At 40.6% G+C, this 22,943-nt stretch overlaps 1 protein-coding gene across 4 annotated transcripts in view; it reads left to right on the top strand.

Moving 5' to 3' along the window:
• LOC131432575 (cartilage oligomeric matrix protein) overlaps positions 1–22,943 on the top strand; it is a 1,247,904-nt gene that overhangs the window by 143,895 nt on the left and 1,081,066 nt on the right. For all 4 annotated transcript variants that reach the window (XM_058598920.1, XM_058598918.1, XM_058598921.1 and 1 more), the window contains exon 3: positions 19,183–19,246. In XM_058598920.1, coding sequence (XP_058454903.1) covers positions 19,183–19,246 — 64 coding nt within the window. The remainder of the gene's footprint in view (positions 1–19,182; positions 19,247–22,943) is intronic.

Here is a 22,943-nt window from a genome sequence, read left to right as displayed (position 1 = left end):
GATATTTCCTCAGAAAAGCATTGTAACTGAACAAGACGATAAATCACTTTTTCAGCAGCAACCAGTTCTTCGTAGGTCAGTGGGCCAATCACCTTCGGGTGATTCAAGAGCCGTTTGCGTACATTCAGCGGAAAACGTCGCACATATGCTATGCGCTGTACAAGTTGTGCCCAGCTCGAAAAATACTCAAACTTCAGCACGGGTTCCCGAACGAAGTGATGCAGTGAACTCACACGAAGCTCTTCCGAAGTGATACCAAAGTTTGTATTTGACATCGGCCAATCTTTTTCAGCCTTCCACAAAAATGCCGGACCACGAAACCAACGACTCGACGGTTCAAGGCTAGGAACCTTTTGCCATTTTGTGGCTTCATCTGCGACGTTCAACTTAGTTGACATCCAGTTCCATTCCGAAATCTCAGTTGATTCTAGCAGCTCGCTAACTCTGAACGCTACATACTGACTGTATCGACGATGATCTGAATTAATCCAGCATATTACATCTCGCGAATCTGTCCAGAAAAAACGTTGGACCGGTTTCAACTTGTGCGATTCTTCAATACTACTAGCTAGACGTGCTCCGAGAACTGCCGCTTGTAGTTCGAGCTTCGGTATTGACACAAAACGTAATGGAGCGACACGAGTTTTCGATCCGACCAGAGCACATTCAATACAATTTTTGTATTGGAACCTGAGGTAAGCAACAGCCGCAAAACCATTTCCCGAAGCGTCTACAAACATATGGTGTTGAATCAATGTGTTTTCACTCACGGGTACGATCGATCGGTAGCATCTCGGTACGCTGACAGTTGCAACTGCTGGTAGCACATCCAGCCATATGCGCCACTTTCTGCTTTGTTCTTCTCTTATCGGATCATCCCAGGCTACACCGGTACGCCATATTTCCTGAAGTAGAATTTTTAGATACATCAGAAAATTTCCTATCAATCCCAACGGGTCGTAAACCATCATGAGTGTTCGCAGGACCTGTCTTTTCGTGGGAACCGTTTCATCCGATAGTAGTGTTCTATCGATTCTCGGTGAAACTTTGAAGGTGAACGTGTCCGTAGTTGTGCACCACCACATCCCAAGGATCTTTTCCGTCGCCAAAGGGTTGCCGATGTTCAAGCTTTTTTGTGCATTTGATCCAGTGTCTAAAGTTGCCTGCACGTGTTGTGAGTTCGATAGCCAATGTCGAATTTCAAATCCAGCCTGAGCGTGTATAAATCGTACGTTTTCAGCTAGTTCAATCGCTTCGGCTTCTGACTCTACACTGGATAACATATCATCCACGTAGTGCTCATCCACAATGGCTTCAACTGCTCTGGGGAACTGGTGCTGGAACCTTTGTGCGTTTTGGTTTTTCACAAACTGAGCACAGCTTGGTCAACAAGTACTCCCGAAAGTCATCACCCGCATGACATAGACAACAGGATCACGGCTTTGATCCCCCTCGCGCTAAAGAAATCGCTGACACTGTTGATCCGCTTCGTTAACCATAACTTGATGGAACATTTCTCTTATGTCTCCGGTTATGGCAATCCGAAATTCCCGAAACTTATGAAGCACCGATAGCAAAGAAGTCAATTGGTCTGGACCTTTTAGTAGAAGCGAATTCAACGATATACCAGCGACGGATGCAGCAGCGTCCCAAACAATCCGAAGTTTTTCAGGCTTATTAGGGTTCTGAATCGGAAATATCGGCAAGTACCAGCATCTTTGAGTCTTGTCCTCTACTTCTGCAAGAGATAGCCGCCGAATGTAACCCTTTTGCTCATAATCCCGAAAGTAATTTTTCAAGGTTTCCAAAAGCTGCGAGTCGTTTTGTAACCGTTTCTCCAAACATATCAGTCTCTTAGTTGCCATCGTTCTGCTCTCCGGTAAGTGAAAGTTATCGTACTTCCATAATAATCCCGTCTCATACCTGCTACCCTTGAACTGTGTGAGCGACGTTAACAACTTGACCGCTCTTTCATCTTCCTTCGATAATATCAGCTTCGACGGAACCGCTACACCGATACTATCCAGCGAAAAATACTCTTTAACTGCCTTTTGTACACTTTCATCGGCTTCTTTGCTACAAGAACATATGTGGAAACTGTGATACGCTGCATGATCCGTTGATGGGGGTCCGACCTTACAGGGCCCGTATACAAGCCAGCCAAGTCGTGTTCTTGCTGCTGTAGGTTCATCTACATCTCCTTCTCGACTATCGATTGCATGACCCAAGTGACAGTTATCGATTCCTATCAGGATTCTGGGAGAAACGTCTGTATATGAATCGATGAAGAGTCCTTTCAGGTGACTGTATCGGAGTTTCATGTTTTCGAACGATAACGATTGGCGCGGTAATGCTAGATGATGCACAGTGTGAACTTTTGGTATCAGATGTGTCTTGCTCGCGCTTTGGATTCCTGATATCTGCAGTGCAAGTTTGACAGAATCCTTTTCCTCGCGATGCTGATTAGATGTCCAATTCAGATAAAGCGGCTGCGGTTCACCATCCAGTTGAAGCTCCTCCAAGAGACTATGCTCCATCAAGGTGGCTGACGATCCGTCATCCAGGAAGGCGTATGTTCTTATAGACTTCGTACGCCCATGAACCGTAATTGGAACATAACGAAATAGAACTTTTCCAACGTTATCGTTGTGTGAATTCTGGCTTACTGTTTGCTGTATTGTTGGTTGAGCTAGTCTCTGTTGATATCTGGAATCATCATGAAGTAATTCGTGGTGCATATATAAGCAACCATTCCGGCCGCATGATTTTTTGACTTCGCATGCCCCGAAATGCCTTTTCAAACATTTGCGGCAAAGCTTATGTTGCCTCAACGTCATCCATCGATCGCCTACTGAGAGATTCTGAAACGCCTTACATCCGGCAGCACTGCTGCAAACTCCACGACAAATGATGCATTCTTTCACGGATGTCTTCGCAGACTTCAGATTTTGCTGCACCGGAAAACTGCAACTAGCTTCAGCATGTACGTGTACATCCTCTCTGCGACCACGTTTATCCGTTTTGGTCCCGCTTGCAGACAAAGTAGTAGGAATAGTGACAATACAAGCCGCTTCAACTAATGTTTCGAGCCAATCGCTGAAATCAGATAATGTAGCTGTATTCATTTTCTGACGGTGCATCGCCCACGTTAACTTTATACTTGAAGGTAACCTTTCCACCAATTCTTGCAGCAGAGCCACGTTGCATAAATGTTCTTGCAAGCCACATGCTTTAATCATAGCACACATGTTCTGAACGGCAACACCAAAATCAATTAGCGTACTCAGCTTCTCCGCCTTTGGCGACGACATATCTCTGATACGACAGATTAACGAGTGTACTACTACTTCCGGACGGCCAAACAATGTTCGCAACGTTTTCATTACACCTTCTAGTCCAGACGGGTACAACAAACGACTACGAACCGCCTCTAGCGCCTTTCCTTTCAACAACGCATGTAATCTAAGCAAATTCTCTTCCTCCGTAAATCCGCATATTCTCGTAGAGCTCTCAAAGCTTGCAAAAAATAGCGGCCATTCTTCCGGATCTCCCGTAAATAAAGGTAACTCCTTCGAAATCGCTGAACGGGCTGCCAGCTGACTTCTGCTTGGCTCCTGCGGCTCATCGAACGAAGAACTATTACTGGAGTCAGAAGTCAGAAGTCAGAAACAGAATCATGCGCAACAGAATTTATTTGCGTAGCATTATTTCCCGGACTAGGTACAAAATTTCCCACACCAAACAGTGAAAGAAGACGTCTCTCGAGATGCTGCAACTCTAGCGCTTGCTTCTCCGCCATCGCCGATAACTGTTGCTCTATCTGGTGAGAAATTCCCTGAGCGTTTTGCTCCGCCACCGCATTCACGTTTGGTATCACCGTCGAGTTCGCGTTCGGTCGAAGTCGATCCGCTCGAAAGGCCTGCATCCGATGATTGAACACCTGCTGCTGTTTATTCAATGCCCGTTCTAGCTCCAAATCCTTTTCCCGAATACGTTTCTCATAGGAATTTTGCTGTTCGTCAAGTCTCATCTGTAGCTGATTTATCTGCCTCGGAACTTCTTGAAGTCTATTTGACAAGCCTGGTTTGTTACTGACTGTTGCTGATCCGTAGTTACAGGTGCTAGCGGTGTAGAATGCGCCCTGAGCTGCCCTTGCTTCAATGAACTTCGCACAACTCCAGTCAACATATGCAATTTTCTCATCAACGCCTACGCACTCAAAATGGTACCACTGACTGCACTCATCGCAACACACCATCCGGCTATTGTCCGGAGGTTGACATATTATACAACTAACACCGGAGGGGGAATTTTCCGGCTGGGAGAGATCTTTTTTCGAACTAGCGCCCTTTAACATACTCGCGGTTTATTGCACACCCGATCGCGTATAAACGAAATTTTTAATTTGTTGAAAATACAACAGAACAGACGATTTTCCGATTTCCTAACCTCAATTTATTTATTTCGTTAGATACGATTCAACTGATGTGTCTCACGTGGTGTGCTACAACTGTAATATGTGTTTTAGTTTACAATATTATAATCGCATTTCAATTATACGTTTACCTATCCAAATAGTCTTGATCACTTAGCTCTAAGTATTTTTAACGAGTATAGTAGATATAACAGTTTTTTAACAGTCCAGCACCGTACAATAAAATAGTTTAATAATGTGATTTCTTTTTGCTACTTCACTTGTAAAGATTAACGTTAACAATGACAGATTAGCCTTACACCGTAAAATAAAACTATGTATATATGAATGATTTTACCATGTGTACACTGAACCAAATTACAGTGGTACCTGAACCAAGACGAATTATGGAGGTTCGGCGCGTGAAATTCGCGACAGGTACTTTTCACTCATCGTGAAATAATCACAGGAGCTGGTCCGTTACAGTTCTTCAGTTCAGAGGTCACTGTGGTCGATCAAGTTAAGTACGTCGGGGTTATTCTTGATTCAAAACTGAATTGGTCTGCTCACATTGACTTCAGGACTAAAAGAGCTTGCATGGCTATTGGCCAATCCAGACGAGCTTTTGGAGAATCATGGGGACTGAAACACAGATACATTCATTGGATATACACAACTATTGTTAGATCAATTTTAGCATGTGGATATCTTGTATGGTGGCAGAAAGGAGAAGTCGCGACAGTTCAGTCAAAGCTAAATCATCTCCAAAGGATGGTTCTAATGGCGATGACAATATTCACAACAACTAATACTGCTGCTCTAGAGGCGCTACTGTGCATTAAACCACTACATGTGATCCTAAAACAAGAAGCGTTATCTTGTGCATACCGCTTTAAGGTTACAGAGCTTTGGAACAGTAACCCATTAGATTGTGCTACTAGCCACACTCGCTTGTGGTCTCACATGGTAACCTGAGAGGAGTATTTACTCGCTCCTTGATGAACACATAGTTCGTTATACGGACGGTTCTCTGTTGAATGGTCGTGCTGGTGCTGGTGTCTACTGTCGTGAAATGAGGCTGGGGCAGTCTCATTCACTTGGTAGATACTGTACTGTGTTCCAAGCAGAAATCTCTGCGATTATGTGTGGAATACAATCGGCACTTCAGCAGAGGATCTGTGGTAAAAAATTTTATTTTTGTTCCGACAGTCAAGCAGCCTTAAAATACTCAGTTTAAATGATTCACGGTCGATTCTAGTGATCGCCTGTCAAACTCAAATTGAAAACCTTAGCATTTCAAATACTGTTTACTTCTTATGTATCCTTAGGTACCCGGCCATTCTTTTATTACTGGAAATGAATGGGCTGATAAGTTGGCTAGAGCTGGTGCAACGAATGATTTCGTTGGTCCTGAACCAGCTTTACCGCTTTCAACTATTTGGATAAAGCACAACATTCGTTCTTGGGCTGCATTCAACCATGCCAGCTCAGACAAAAGCATTTCTACCAGATTTAAATCTGAAAATGTCAAAGTGTCTACTGCACTTTTCCAAGCATCATTGCAGTATTCTGGTCAGCAAACTCAAATTATTAAATGGCTACTATTCAACGTGCTGAGTATTATTCGTGTGATTTGTGTGAATGCGATTATGGTACTTCATATCATCTGATAAGTAACTGTCCCGCATTGACGCAACTACGTATCCGGGTTTTGGTTCTCCATACATGGCTGAGCCTGTGTATGCGGAGCTACAATTAAAGGATATTCCCTCGTTTCTCCCCTGAAGTGGTAAGGAGCTATAGTCAGAAGGGTTCATCGTTCTTTCTGGAGTGAATGAATCTTTTCTGTATTCACGTTGAATAATGTTTAGCAGATTGTTTGGCATCCTTTATGGGGTACCGAATTTACTTCTGCTCGTACATACTGCGAATCGTTCTGCATTCTTCCGGGCGTGCACAATGGTGTCGCTTTTGTAAAATCTCAAAATCTTCTCGGGGTTAGAAGTTGCCATTTGAGCCAATTTGTTCTGATTCCTGATTCTGGTTTGTGGAAGAGGCAGAAGTTAATCGCGAATTATTAGGCCGCGGTGTGAGATTAAAGGTAGTATAAATTTTCATTTTCTCGTGCAGTTGGCTAGGTGAATAAGTGAGTGTGCAGCAAAGATCATCTCACAGTGCTGAATATAGACTGTGGTTTAAAGTAAAACCCCTAAACGTTGGCTTGAGTGCAAAGCGTATTTTTTATAACAACCGAATATTGGTCTCATGTTCTATCAAGGCAAGAGAGCGTCATGGGCCAATATCCTGACATACCGTCATACATAGCCAGTGATACTTCTGACCCCACTATCCAACTACAAAGAAACCGGTCAATCATCCACGGACCGGAAGAGCAGGACACTGCTTGTTAGGGAGGCCAACACCAGCAAAGAACGCCTGCGTTGGATTGAGAGCAACGCAACCGCCATTGATCATCTGCCGGTCTGGAATTAGCTCCCCAGCTACGCCATTGTTCTTGAATTAGCCCATACGCTTCAAGATGCAACCGCTAGGAAACCTAGATGAGGTGTTATTTATTTTAATGTTCTGGTGACGAGATTCTCACGTTTTTTAGAAGTTCGTTTATCGTTTTTTTGTTACGTGTTGTTGAGTTGACCCCATGCTTCAGCTCCCGCTTATAAATCTAGATCAGACTGTGACGAGATGGACTAATAGAGCAGTGCCTATGATGCGACTGGCAGCTGTAATCTTCTCTATCAAGTAAGTCGTTCTAATGTTCCAGACTCGGAGTCTGTGGAGGTCTCTCGTGTAGTTATTGGTAGCCATCTGAAGTCGTACGGGGACAGTCGAGTCGTTTTGGAACCGGTTCCGATTTACCAAACGGCCCGTCTTCCGGGAGAAGGTCCTAATAGCTAGACAAAACCACATTATTGGATGATCTCCTTCGGGAGTGGTGCAAAAATCATCCACTTTCCAGTAGAACGATTTCAATTCCGAGAGCGCCAATTAAAGCTAATTTTTACAAACTTGAATTCAAATCAAAGGTCTCATGATTCTATATGCATCAAAATTGTGAAAATAATGTCACTAACTTTTTTCAAATCAAAGGTCTCATGATTCTGATATGCACCAAAATTGTGAAAATAATGTCACTCACTTTTCTCGGAGATGGAAGAACCGATTTCCACACACTTAGTTGTTAATTAAAGATCTCTTTGTTCCATATAAAGTTCTACAATTTCATTTCGATCCAACTACCTGTTCCGGAATTACAGAATGATATTCACAAAAAATGAGGAAATAATGCATTAATATTGTGTCACTCACTTTTCTCGGAGATAGCTGAACCGATTTTCACTAACTTAGATTCAAATGAAAGGTATAAGAGCCCTGTACAAAGTTCCTGAATTTCATTTGTATCCGATTTCTGGTTCCGGAACTACAGGGTGTTATGCATAAAAATTGTGAAAATAATGTCACTAACTTTTCTCGGTGATGGAAGAACCGGTTTTCACAAACTTAGATTTAATTTAAAGGTCTCATGGTTCCATACTGAGCTCCACAATTTCATTTGGATCCAGTTACTGGCTCCGGAGTTACAATGTGATATGCACCAAAAATGTGGAAATAATGCATTAAAAATGTGCAAAAATGTCACTAATTTTTCTCGTAGATGACTAAACCGATACTTACAAACTGAGATTCAAATAAAAGGTCTTCTAGTCTAAGACAAATCTTCGGAATTTCGTTTGGATCCAACTTCTGGTTCCGGAATTACAGTGTGTAATGCACCAGAAATGTGAAAATAATGTCACTCACTTTTCTCGGAGATGGCTGAACCGATTTCCACAAACTTAGATTCAAATGAAAGGTCTTGAGATGCCATGAGAATATTTAAATTTTCATTTGGCTTAAACCCCTACTTTCTGAGGTAGGGTGCTTAGTGTAAAAATGTCAGTTTCAAGAATTTTTTCATCCATATTTGCTAGTGAATTTCTTTAGTTTGCTGACCATGAAAGTCGGTAACCAAATACATAAACCATTGATAATTCCCTAAAGGATTTGCTGAATTTTATTCAAGTCAGACAGCAGGTAAATTTTTGTCCAAAATTCTTCATAGGGAATCGTAAATAAATTTGTAGGTCATATTAGTGTATGGTTGAATGTACCGAAAATCACTGTGCCGATATCCAGCGTTTGGTTGCGGATGCACCAACAATAGTAATTACATTGCCGTTTAAACCTTCAGAGTTTTGTGTTTACTTCGAAAGCGTTGAAATCCTGTGCCGTGTGTGATAAAGTGACCGAACGATCAAAACTAGATCGCTATTGTGTAATAGACAATAGTGCTTTTTCCTGTGATAGGCTTTATGCACATTATATACTGAAGCAGTGTATTGTTGTGAGCGGACGATCGAAACAGTACCGTTACCCGGTGATTGTTTGATCGATCAAAACAGGTCCAGCGGTGTATGTGATATCACTGTGCGGATTACAAAAGAGTGTGCTTTTTCCTCTCTGAGGTTTTTTGCACACCATCGAAGCGGCAATACGCCGATCGACGAGGGCTGGGCCTTGGTGGCCCCGTTGAATTTAAGTTAAGTATTATTATTTAGTTTTTTTTCCTTCCTACATTCGACCGTTCTATTTCTCCCCGATTCATTTATTTCTATGCGGAGGTAGCTCCTCAACATGTCGAATTTAAATCCCGACCCCCCCTTTCTCGGTGATCAGATTAAGAGACTTCTGTTGGCAGCAATAAGTCTCGCATAAAGAGTTATCCCGATGAGCTTGCACTCCCGGCTGGGCCTTACGCGGTTTATTTCCGGACCAAGTCTAAGGAAAAAAAAAATATCCTAAAAATATCGCGAGACTTGACTTCGCGATATAATACTATAAAAGGTATTGATAGTATATGGCCAGACAAGCTCAGGGACTTGTTTACCAGCTCAAAACAGGCTAATGAGCTTGTACAAAAAGATCCTTTTACGCTGGAGTACCGCGTCTACATGCCAGCTCGCGAAGTCGAAATCGACGGTGTGGTCACCGATTCGAGTTTGACTTGCGAGGACATTCTTAAGTACGGGGCGGGTTGTTTTAAGGACCCCTCACTTAAGAACGTCAAGATACTGGACTGCAAGCGATTGCATTCATTATCGATCGCAGGGGATGGAGCAAAGTCTTATCCCCAATCAGACTCTTATCTTGTGTCCTTCGCCGGATCGGTTTTGCCTAACTTCATCCTCTTGGACTGGGTTCGTCTGCCTGTTCGTCTGTTTGTACCTCGAGTAATGAATTGTACTAATTGCAAACAATTGGGGCATACAGCTACCCATTGCAGCAATAAACCACGTTGTGCTAACTGTGGGAAGGCTCATGCAGATGGCTCTTGCGGTAAGGATGCTAAGGATGTAAGTGTCTCTGCTGCAAGGAGGGTCCGCATGACATAATGGCATGTCCTGCGTACAAACTGCGAGGTGATCGAATGAAACTTTCCCTAAAGGAGCACTCCAAGCGTTCCTTTGCCGAGATGCTTAACCGTTGTGCACTCGAAAAAAAACACCTTTAACCACCCGAATGGGTACCCGGGTACCCATTTTTTTAAATCGCTGTAAGTTGAGCATTTTTCAACCGATTGAAGTAATTTTAGCACTGTTGGATTCAGGAACTTAAGCTCTTTGGGATTGGTACCCATAAAGATGGACATGGTGCTCCTGGTTCCCAGGAACCCGGATATCCTAAATGAGTTCCGACATCGAGGCATTTATACACGGATTTCACGTATTTTTGTAATCTTATCTAAGAATTGCTATATGAAATCAAGTGCTATGCTGAGTTGTTATGTTTATATATTTCAGGGGGCATCCGTTATGTACGTAACATAAAATTTTGAATTTTTCTACCACTCCTTTCCCCCTTTGTCGAGCATTTCTCAATCTTTTCACCATGTATTGTCACGTATTTTTGAAACCTCTCCCCCCTAAACGCGTGACGTACTTTATGTATGTTCCCTTATATACTTCACTTTCTTATCGTCGCGTCGATATATATATCAGTCGCGTTGCAGGTTGGAGTGTGCCACATTTGCAAAAGTGTAAATAACCAGCGGCGGAAGACAAGAAAGGCCTGCAAATTCTGCAATAAACCTGTATGTAACCAGCACTGTAACGACATTTGCAATAACTGTAATCCTTAAATTTTAATTGAATGAATAAAAGATGGAAAAATTAAGCACACGGGAAATTTTTAATTCTGGCAACAAACATTTCGAAACATCACGAAGTTACTTCCCAAACAGTTTCGTTCTCATTTATATTTCCTTTTTTTCGTTCTATGAGAGTAAGTCCAGAATAGGCCAACTACCCTTTAGATGACGTCATTTTTCTACAAAAGGTTCATTTTGGTACGGCCTTTCTCAAATAGCTGGTTTGGAAAAGTTTCAAATTAGTAAATGACATTTATGGTGGAAAACACAAGTGTCGGAACATTCTACGGAAATCCGGATTAACGGGAACCAGAAGAACCTACTACAGCAATATACACGGCCATCGAAAAGTGGATAAATTTCTGAATTTACCCGTACTGAAAAAATTCAAATCGGATGGAATATGCCTTAGTTACAAGCATTTTTATTTGTGGGTACCCGGGTACCCATTCGGGTGTTTACGTAATAAAAAAAATTTGAGCCCCCCCATTCGACCCCCCTTACTGTAAAATGAAAAGTCAAAGCATGAGAAGTTATGGTCCAACTAGTTCTTGGAATTGACCGAATTGCAGAATCTTAGTTTAAACCTAACTCAGAAATTTCTTATTTTGAAATTCGAAAAGGTACCCGGGTACCCATTCGAGTGCATAAGGGTTAAAAGTGCCACCTCTCCTAAACAGAAAACGAACCCATATGCCAGCTTGTCAACTGACGAGAGCGATTCTGGCGACCCTTTGGAAGGTCCATCTTCGGTGGTCCCTCATAGCTGTAGGAAAAGAATAAACAAATCCTCTCATAAGCTACCTAGTAAGGGTTCGAAGGTGTCTTCCGAAGGGCTTCGAAAAGTTACAACTAACGGGAATCGGGACACACCACCGAAGCATAAAGCTCCTGGTCTCGGAAAATTCAATTCCGAGATGGAATTTCCACGACTTCCCGGGATTACAAAATCCCTAAGCGTCCCAGAAAATCTACCAGAGAACCAACTAAGTGCTGGACTTATCAAGTTCTCTGATGTTGTAGACTGGATTTTTACAACTTTCAAGATTTCAGACCCTCTTAGAAGCATTTTAATTGCTTTTATGCCAACAGTAAAAACATATTTGAAGCAGTTGACTGCAAATTGGTCCCTTCTCTCAGCGATTGTATCCTTCGATGGCTAAATCATTCACCAAGGTCACGGATCTAATCACTGTTTGACAGTGGAATTGCAGAAGTATCATCCCAAAAATAGATTCTCTTAAATTTCTAGTAAATAATCTGAAATGTGACGCATTTGCATTGTGCGAAACTTGGTTAACTTCGGAAATATCCTTAAACTTCCACGAATTTAACATTATTCACCTGGATCGAGATGATCCCTACAGAGGAGTAATTTTGGGGATGAAAAAGTGCTATTCTTTTTATCGAATTAACCTCCCCTCGATACCAGGTATTGAAGTTGTCGCATGTCATGTTACAATGAAAGGCAAGGACCTTTGTATTGCTCCCATCTACATTCCCCCTAGAGCCTTGGTTGGGCATCGGCGGCTCAGTGATATCATAGAGCTCCTTCCCGCACCGACGTTGATTTTAGGAGACTTTAACTCACACGGTACGGGATGGGGCTGTCTTCACGACGATAATAGATCAGCTATGATCCATGATATTTGCTACAACTTCAATATGACAATCTTGAATACGGGAGAAATGACACGGATTCCTGCAAAACCAGCAAGACCAAGTGCGCTGGATTTATTCCTTTGCTCGACATCGCTACGGTTGGATTACACGTGGGAGGTAATTCCTGATCCCCACGGTAGCGATCATCTACCGATCGTAATATCAATCATCAGCGGCTCAAAACCATTGAAGACAATCAATGTTTCGTATGACCTCACACGAAATATTGATTGGAATAGCTATGCGACCTCGATATCTGAGAAACTTGAAAGAAATCAACAACTTCCTCCGGTGGAAGAGTACACGTTTTTGGCTGGCTTGATTCTCGATACTGCGATTCAAGCTCAGACTACACGTGTACCCGGCGCAAAAACTAACATCCGTCCTCCCAACCCGTGGTGGGACAAAGAGTGCACAAATTTAAACGCGGAGAGAGCCTCCGCGTATAAAGTATTCAGAAAAAATGGAACACCTGATAATTACCGGAATTACGCGGCGTTAGGCGTTAAAACTAAGAACTTGATTAGAGCCAAGAAACGAGGTTACTGGCGTCGGTTTATAGACGGCTTAACGAACGAAACATCTATGAGCACTCTTTGGAACACAACCCGACGAATGCGCAATCATAACACCACGATTGAAAGCGAGGAATCTTCCAACCGCTGGATATTCGATTTCGCTAAGAAAGTATGCCCAGACTCTGTTCCGGAACAGAAGATCACCCGCACCGCGACACCAAATACAAACGAAACATCGTTTTCGATGGTAGATCTCTCACTTGCACTTTTGTCATGTAACAATAAAGCCCCGGGATTAGACAGAATAAAATTCAACTTGTTGAAAAATCTGCCTGACCCCGCCAAAATGCGCTTGCTGAATTTATTCAACAAGTTCCTCACGAGTAATATCGTCCCACACGACTGGAGACAAGTAAGAGTTGTCGCCATTCAAAAACCAGGGAAACCAGCCTCCGATCACAACTCGTATCGGCCGATTGCTATGCTTTCCTGTATCCGCAAGTTGTTCGAAAAAATGATTCTTTTCCGTCTAGACAATTGGGTCGAGACTAACGGCTTACTATCAGATACATAATTTGGTTTCCGCAGGGGCAAAGGAACGAACGATTGTCTTGCGTTGCTCTCAACAGAAATTCAAATGCAATTTGCTCGTAAAGAACAAATGGCGACAGTTTTCCTAGACATTAAGGGTGCTTTTGACTCGGTTTCTATAAATATCCTATCTGAGAAGTTGCATCAGCATGGTCTTTCGCCAGTTTTGAACAACTTTTTACATAATCTATTGTCTATGTACTTCGCGCATGGTGATTTATCGACAATACGATTCAGCTACATGGGTCTTCCTCAGGACTCATGCTGAAGCCCCCTTTTATACAATTTTTACGTAAGTAATATCGATGAATGTATCAACACATCTTGCACGCTAAGACAACATGCCGACGACAGCGTTATGTCTATTATAGGACCCAAAACTGCCGATCTCCAAGGACCATTACAAGATACTCTCGACAACTTGTCGACATGGGCTCTTCAAATGGGTATCGAGTTCTCTACGGAGGAAGCTGAGCTGGTTGTATTTTCGAGGAAGCGAGAACCAGCACAATTACAATTTACTAAGGGGTAAACCATAGCTCAGGTCTTCACATTTAAATATCTCGGGGTCTGGTTCGACTCCAAAGGCACCTGGGGATGTCACATTAGGTATCTGAAACAAAAATGCCAGCAGAGAATCAACTTTCTTCGTACGATAACCGGATCATGGTGGGGTGCCCACCCAAGAGACCTGATCAGGTTGTATCAAACAACGATATTGTCCGTGATGGAGTATGAATGCTTCTGCTTCCTATCCGTGGCGAATACTCATTTCATCAAGCTGGAAAGAATCCAGTATCGTTGTTTGCGTATTGCCTTAGGTTGCATGCAATCGACTCACACGGTGAGCCTCGAAGTGCTGGCGGGCGTTCTTCCATTGAAAAACCGGTTCTGGGATCTCTCATATCGTTTGCTCATTCGATGAGACATTTTGAATCCTCTGATGATTGAAAACTTCGAAAGGTTAGTTGAGCTTAACTCTCAAACCCGTTTTATGTCCTTGTATTTTGATAACATGGCTTAGAATATTAATCCTTCTTCGTTTGTTTCCATCCGTGCTCATTTCTTGGATACTTTTGATTCTGCTGTGTTTTTCGACACATCCATGAAGGAAGAGATTTATGGAATTCCGGATCACGTACGCCCTCAAGTGGCCGCTAATATCTTTAATAACAAATTTAGGACAGTCAATTGTGAAAATATGTTTTACACTGACGGATCAAACATCGACAAGTCCACAGGCTTCGGTACCTTCAATCAGAACATCTCCGCTTCGTACAAACACAGTGATCCGGCTTCAGTTTACGCCACAGAATTAGCTGCTATTCAGTACACCCTTAAGATCATTGAAACGTTGCCCAAAGACCATTACTTCATTGTCACGGACAGTCTAAGCTCAATAGAAGCTCTCCGGGCAATGAAGCCAGGAAAGTATCCCCCATATTTCCTGGGGAAAATACTGGAACACATGCGAACTTTATCTGAACGGTCTTATTCTATATCGTTAGTCTGGGTCCCTTCGCATTGTTCCTTTCCGGGCAATGGAAAGGCTGACTCGCTGGCTAAAGTGGGCGCATTAGAAGGTGAGATTTATGAAAGCTTCAATGAATTTTTCAGTATTTCTCGTCAGGAAATCCTCGAAAGTTGGCAAACTTCACCGACGAATAACGAACTGGAACGATGGTTACACTCCATTATCCCTAAGGTATCGACGAAACCTTGGTTCAAGGGGATGAATGTGAGTCGTGATTTCATTCGCGTTATGTCACGGCTCATGTCAAATCACTATACATTCAACGCACATCTCTGGTATATCGGGATCGTGGAGAACGGGCTATGCACCTGTGGCGACGGTTATCAGGTCATCGAGCATGTCGTATGGTCGTGCGTAGAGTATCGTGACGCCAGGTCGAAGCTACTGGAATCCCTTAGGGCACGAGGTAGACCGCCTGAGGTTCCGGTTCGGGATGTGTTGGCGAGTCGGGATAGTTCATATATACTTCTCATATACCAGTACCTTAAACATATTAATATACAAGTGTAATCTGTTACATCTCGCTCAGAAAGCATAATCTCCACCAACAGGTTCGACACTAACATCCGCCCGATTCTCTCGATCCCAGTCCCTGTACACCATCTTCATTGGAGCTAACAAGATCTTTTTTTTTTGTCACTAATTTTTTCGTTACCCCTTCCCTGTTTCTTCTCCATCTCGATGACAACTAATTAGATCTCTATCGTTTTCAAACATTTTATTCCCACGCCCCCTTTTTACCCCGTTTCCCACAATAATCACTTTTTTTCATTCTCTTCCGTCACCTCACCATCACCGCCCACGGAGGACCGCTCCAGTCGATGACCAGCATGCGGGCCACCCGCCGGGCCTTCGTGACCTGGGGGTGTTTCCCGCGGACCTACATGGACCGAAGAATGCGGCAAACATAGAAAATTATCAACGCCATCTTAAATCATCTCATCCTAAATTCAATTCACCGGCCACTACCAATCGCCAGCTGAACGCTGGATTCTCGAGAATCCGCGGCTCCGATACTACATTATATAATGATACTATTCTAGTTTTTAGTTAGACAATAATTAAGATTAGTAAATAACCTTGGCATCTTAGAGCTTAAGCAGTGTGCCTTAATATTATATTATATTATTGAATAAAAAAAACAATAGTAATTAAACGTAATAAAATGTAGCTCGCTTCACTTCTCACACATGATTGAATAGATTTTCACTAACTTAAATTCAAATGTAGTATATAAATGTAGCAGTATTATGCAACAAACCCTTCCTTATCCACCTAGTGGTGTGATAATGCCTTTCTCTTCTTTCATAACAGTCTCATGAAAATATGTTTCATACTTTTATTAAATAACTTTGGACACTAATTTTGACACCAATTGATTCAGATTGATTCGAGTAGTTCACAAAAGCATGCTTCAGCGTTTATGTCACACAGTCAGCATCATTTTTCCAAACTAGTGCTTGACATTTGCGTTGCCTATTTGTATGAGAACAGTTATGCTAATCTAAAAAAAGCCTTCTTAGTCCACTTAGTGAAATTTTCATATATCTTGAAAAATCACCATACGGGGGAGTACATGAAATTTTCGAAATCGAAAAAAAAATTTTGATGCCAAATGGCTTAGAATTGCATGAAACGTCGAGATTTAGTGTCATCTCGAAAAAAAATTTTTTTGAAAAAATCGACTTTTTGGGACTTAGCAAAAATATGAAGAAGTCCCAGAAAGGTGATATTTTCAAAAAAATTTTTTTTGATATGACACTAAATTTCGATGTTTTATGCAGTTTTAAGAGTTTTGCCATCAAAAAAAATTTTCGATTTGGAAAATTCAAGATCGAAAATTGTCAAACCTTTACCACCGGGCAGCACCCCTTAAGCATGTCCGATTTAGGTCAAATTTTGCATGAAGGCTTTTTTCGAGGTGCTTAAACTTTTGAGCACTAGAACTTAACGAAAATAAAGGTGATCCCAAAATTTTGGCACCCTTATATATATATATATATATATATATATATATATATATATATATATATATATATATATATATATATATATATATATATATATATATATATATATATATATATATATATATATATATAAGAGCGGTAAAAATCATCGTGTTTTGTCGGTTACGTCACTTATGCCATCATATATCTGGAACCAAAAGTTACAGCCATTTGATTTTCGAACTTGATCAATGGCCCGACAGTAGCTTTCAAACGAGCCCAAGTTTGTTAAAATCGGTTCAGGCATCTCTTAGAAAATTGAGCGCGTTCAAATACAACGCTTTTTGTCGGTTACGTCACTTATGCAATCATATCTCTGGAACCAAAAGTCACAGCCATTTGATCTTCGAACTTGATCAATGGCCCGACAGTAGCTTTCAAACGAGCCCAAGTTTGTTAAAATCGGTTCAGCCATCTCTGAGAAAATTAAGCGCGTTCAAATACAACGCTTTTTGTCGGTTACGTCACTTATACAATCATATCTCCGGAACCAAAAGTCACAGCCATTTGATCTTCGAACTTGATCAATGGCTCGACAGTAGCTTTCAAACGAGCCTAAGTTTGTTCAAATCGGTTCAGCCATCTCTGAGAAAATTTGAGCGCGTTCAAATATCTTCGAAAAGTGCACACACACACACACACACACACATACACACACACACACACACACAGACATTTTCCGATCTCGTCGAACTGAGTCGAATGGTATATAACACTATGGGTCTCCGAGGCTCCGTTCGAAAGTCGGTTTTTACAGCAATTCTAATACCTTTCTATAGAGAAAGGCAAAAATGTTCAAAACTAGTTTTTAATTTTTTTTTAAATTGTAGTATTTCTGGGAATTTCTGTTGTAATATGCAGGAGAAAATGAAAATGAGAAAGGCATCTTTACCCCACTAGCACTAGGATTAAAACAGGTTTTTTCTCCGCCTGGCGCTTTGTGGCCGCGGGAGTCCAGCCCCCTTGCAGATGGCCCGCAGGTTTTTCTTCTTGGTGTTTTTGGTGGGTTTAGTTCACCGTGGCTGGTGCGCACACCTGGGTCCATCGGTGTTATTGTTGGCTCGCTGAGGACGATTTGCACTTGGTACGGTACATTAGCACTGTGGGGAAGGCGAATTTATTTTATGGGCCATTCGCCATACCAGAGTCAACCGATTTGTTCGCAATTTTACCCTAGAAAATAATTATCAACTGTGATGATAGTCGGAAAAATAGTAACTTTCGGTTCTTTTCAGAATCCAAACCAAAGCGTTTAAAAATAAAACTAATTTGATTTTATTTCAAATTGATAATTTAATAATCGATCAATGTACCAAAATAAATGTTCATTTTCAAAGGGATCTGCTCCTTGTCGACAGCAGTCCTACGTCAATCTTGCGGTCATATCTTTGACACTATCTAGTTCAAGTTTTTTATGCTGGAGTGATCATGTGATATACATGATCGTTTTCGACAACAATGCAGGATGACCGGGTTCATCGAACACGTTTCATGAAAGCAATACTGAGTTTTATTGAAGAGACAAAATCAAACATATATTTACAACGAACATATCGAATTTATACTATCATACAGAATGATACGAATTCCATAGTAAAATGTCAAAAATAAAATCACTTTAAGCAATTATGTGCAACTGTTACTCATTTTCCTATAATGCAGGAATCGGAAGTTGGATCCAGATAAAAAACAATACCCTGAGAAAGTTTTATGATTTGTAACCATTATTTTCTAAAATAATTGAACGTGTGAGATAAAATAGTCACAAAATTAAAGTTGAAAAGTCTGAACAGAACACAATAATTTAAATAGAGATTTTCTAACGGTATATATATATTTATATTTATATATATATATATATATATATATATATATATATATATATATATATATATATATATATATATATATATATATATATATATATATATATATATATATATATATATATATATATATATATATATATATATATATATATATATATATATATATATATATATATATATATATATATATATATATATATATATATACATATATTTTAACATCAATTTCGTAACTATCCTGCATATCCAACCTATCGCCAACTTAAAACCGAATCAGTCACAATCATAGTATATCAGAGGTTTCATCGGTGAAAAGGAACGAATCCTCTGTCTACGGTATGGCTGAAAACCAGTAGTTATGAGTTTAAATTATAATATCACAAAGTTGATGTTCGTTATTTTCTTTGTATATCATTTCAGTTGCGTCTAGTGAACTCGAACAATACATGAAGGATGATTTTATTATATCACTTCGTCACATAAGGTGAGTCATATATTCGTGTAATAACAGAAAACTTTTTTTCGATTTTTCAGGTTTTAACCGTACGGTTATATGGCTCTCGAGGAAAACTGCGGGGTTGGGAATTTAATTAAGGTGAACTGAGTCAACGACATTGACTTACCCATCACGCTTTATCCGTTCCTGGGTAACTTATTTCAATAGAATGACCTTTGTTTGTTTAAGTTGTATTATGTACTCGACTAAATAGGAACAGCATCATCTCACATTTATAAAAAAAATCTGAATAAGTCGCTTTGCTTTCATTGTTTTACCAAATTGATTTAGGCTGTCGTTTGGAGAAGGCCAAACGATTTTTTTTATCCAGTCCGTCATTCTTGAACAAAGGTATCAATTGCTTTAGTACTTCCAGGTAGGGATGACCGATACCGTGTCGATACTTTGAGGTATCGATAATTTCTATCAAGATCGCAGCTCTTTGGTGTGGGGGAGTGTGGTATTTTTTTTTTCAATAGTATAATATATATTTTCAGGCACACTGCTTAATCTCTAAGATGGTAAGGGTAGGGGGAGTGTGGTAGGCATAAAAAAGAATCGGGTATTTTTGGTATCGATATCACATCAGAGCGATACTGTTAGTATCGATATTTACAGTATAGCAACAGATTAAAGTCAATTCCCATTACGACGGAATATTTTTTGTTTGTTTCAATTATAGAAGCATTAACCGGAAAAATGTCATAAACCTGTGTGCGGTTTGGGAATCGAACCCAGGTGGGCTGCGTGACAAGTATCGACTATACCTGTGTGAAAAATATAGATTATACCTGTCCCCAATGGAGCATATTTTTTCTTCGGCTTCGATGAAGCACCAGACTCGTGCTGGTGCTTCCGTTCCGTCCATCCCCGATCCCGTCGTAATAGCAACAGGAATTGTTTCTATTTCTTCGCGTGTCGCCATCGACTCATCAGTGCTTAAAGTAATTCGAATTGAACTGCCATCTCGCGTCTAGCAGTTCAATTTAAACCGCTAACTTAGCACTGATTATCCTAAGGCGAAATGCGAAGAAATCGAAAAAATATGTGATTTTGCACAAACCAACAAAATCCCTAAATATTCAATAGGAATTGGCTTTTAGTGTAGTATCCGTGTTTCGACATAAAAGTTATGACATGAAATTTTTTGAGAAAATAGGTGAAATGTGAAATCATCATGGTTTCAACACAAAGTGGCTTGCGGAAATTCTTTGACGTGGACCAAAAGTCGTGAAAGGCGAAGTGCAATCTATGTGGTAAGGAATATACGTATACTGGTGATACAACAAATTTATTGAAAATCCTTTCTGTACATTATAAAATAACGCCACACTCGACAATTTTATTTTATTCCGAAATGATTGCTACGCATGTATCAATTGATACTTACAGATATCGATACTTTTTTGCCTTTTGATCCTGTATTGATACCCAAAATTTCGATTTCCTAATACTCTACGTAACGATACTTTGCCTTCCGAGTACCATCCCAGGAGAAACACCCTTCCGTCGACGGAGTTCTATTGCTCCATCTTATATTTATCTGGGTCACGCGCGACCACATTCTCAGTCTTTTGCCTGCCTTAGACATAATCCCCTAGCAGCCGTATAATATGCATCACAACAAATCAGTGGTAAACTCCACAACAAGAGACGTTATGTCCCACAACAATGATGCAGTATGCCCATTGAAATCTCAAGCAACATTTTCGATCCTTTTAACACTCCTAATACCAAGCCTAAAAAAGTTACGCGGAGCATCAAACCCGAAAAAAAGTTGGAACGGTAACTTTAAGCTATCATAGCTCAGTTGTTACTTGACCAATTTCGATAAATTCTACACCCTCGAACTTTGTGAAGTTTGTAGGTTATTTTAAGTAAATCATTATTGACGATCTTTTAGGAAAAACTAATGAAAATCTGATTTTTTCCTGTTCCAAGTTTTTTCTCAAATTATGCCCTATCTGCAGAACTTCAACTATACCGAGTCATAACTTTGTTGTTATTCAACCAATTTTCGAAATTTGTTCACCATTGGAAAGTTACTACTTTCAGAAATAAAATGCACTGAAAAAACGAAAAACAGGGTTGTCTACCCAAAGTTATAATGAAGACTGTAGATAGATGACCTCAGAAAAGGCGAGACTTTTTACAATAATCATAAATATGCGGTTTTTTTATGCGGTTTTTTATGCGACTTTTTTTATGCGAATTTTCATAGTTATGCGGTTTTTTATGCGAAGTTTCAGAGTTATGCGCCACCAGCGCTGCCAACTATACCGATTTCTGTACTCGATACAGAAATACAGATAAGCTCTCTTAAATACCGATAATTCACTTTTCACACAGACAAATATCGGGTTTCAGTTTTTGTGTTCGGTTTCCTAGGCCTAAACTAGGTTGAACAAACTTCAAGCTCTCAAAACCCGTATGGATCGATTTAGAATTTTTCGGGATTGATATTGAACAGATAGATTTTCCGCCAAATACAGTAAGTTTCAAAAACAATTTTAAATAGATCCTCAAAACACACTTGCTTCACAGAAAGAAACAATGTCGGTGGCAGTACGCGTTGAACGTGGGAAAAAGTTGATTTAACAATCGGTATCTGTTCAGACCACCTATGCTTTTTAATTAGTGATCGAGCGGGTAACTGGTTCAATTCCTGGCGCAGAATTGCAAATACACAAGGTACTTGCGGGCGACAAATGTTTCAACAAGGAGGATCTCTTCGACGTTGATGTTTCATCAAAGCAATGCGACGTGATTTCCGCACTAAGATCGTGTTCCAAAATTCTATGTATGCTGCAACTGTTCTGTTCAAGATTTAAATCAGCTGATTTGATTAACTTCTTTGAAAAACTTGACAGATTGATATCTAAATAATTTCTCAAAACAACGCAATGGACTGCTATTTTAAATGATGTTGAACAAATGAAGCTGAGTTTGGCAAAATATACTTTACCATATTAATAAAGACGATATAAACCGAAAAACTTCATTGCCGTTTCAACCTTCCGAGCGAACGGACGTGCTTTTGTTAACTGCGAAACGCTGAAAACCAGTGCCGTGTGTGATAAAGCGATCGGACAATCGAAATTGTACCGTTATTGCATAATAGACAATTGTGCTCGTTCCTCTGAGAGGTTTTTACACATAATACAATAGTGCAGTGGATAGACTTTGAATAGTGAACAGTTGGAGTAGTGTCGTGACCCGGTGCTGTGTGCTTTTTTTCCTCTTAGAGGTCTTTTGCACACAGATACAACAACAATTCAACCAACGCGTGGCCCCAGCGGCCGAGTTTTGTAGCACACCGATTAGCTAAGGCCAGGCATTGGTGGCTATTCATTTTTAAGCTAAGTATCATTATCTTTCCCTTTTTTTCTGTCCTTGAACCACCAGATGATAAAATGAAGACAACTGTCGATAGCAAAACTCGCATTAAGAGCTATCCCGACGGACTTGCACTCCCGGCCGGACCGGACACGGTTTATTTCCGGCCCAAATTGAATGGAAAAAATTAAATATTCTCCAAATATCGAGAGAGCTGATGAAACGATACTCTACTGTCAAGAGTATTGACAAAGTATGCCCGGACAAGCTTAGGGTCTCGTTAACCAGCTCAAAACAGGCTAATGAAATAGTTCAAGGTGAGCTTTTTACGCGGGAATACCGTGTGTAC

This window comes from Malaya genurostris, chromosome 2 (assembly GCF_030247185.1).
Source record: "Malaya genurostris strain Urasoe2022 chromosome 2, Malgen_1.1, whole genome shotgun sequence".
Taxonomy (NCBI): Eukaryota; Metazoa; Arthropoda; class Insecta; order Diptera; family Culicidae; genus Malaya; species Malaya genurostris.
Note: the sequence above shows the minus strand (reverse complement) of the source record. Positions and strands in the feature narration are given on the sequence as shown.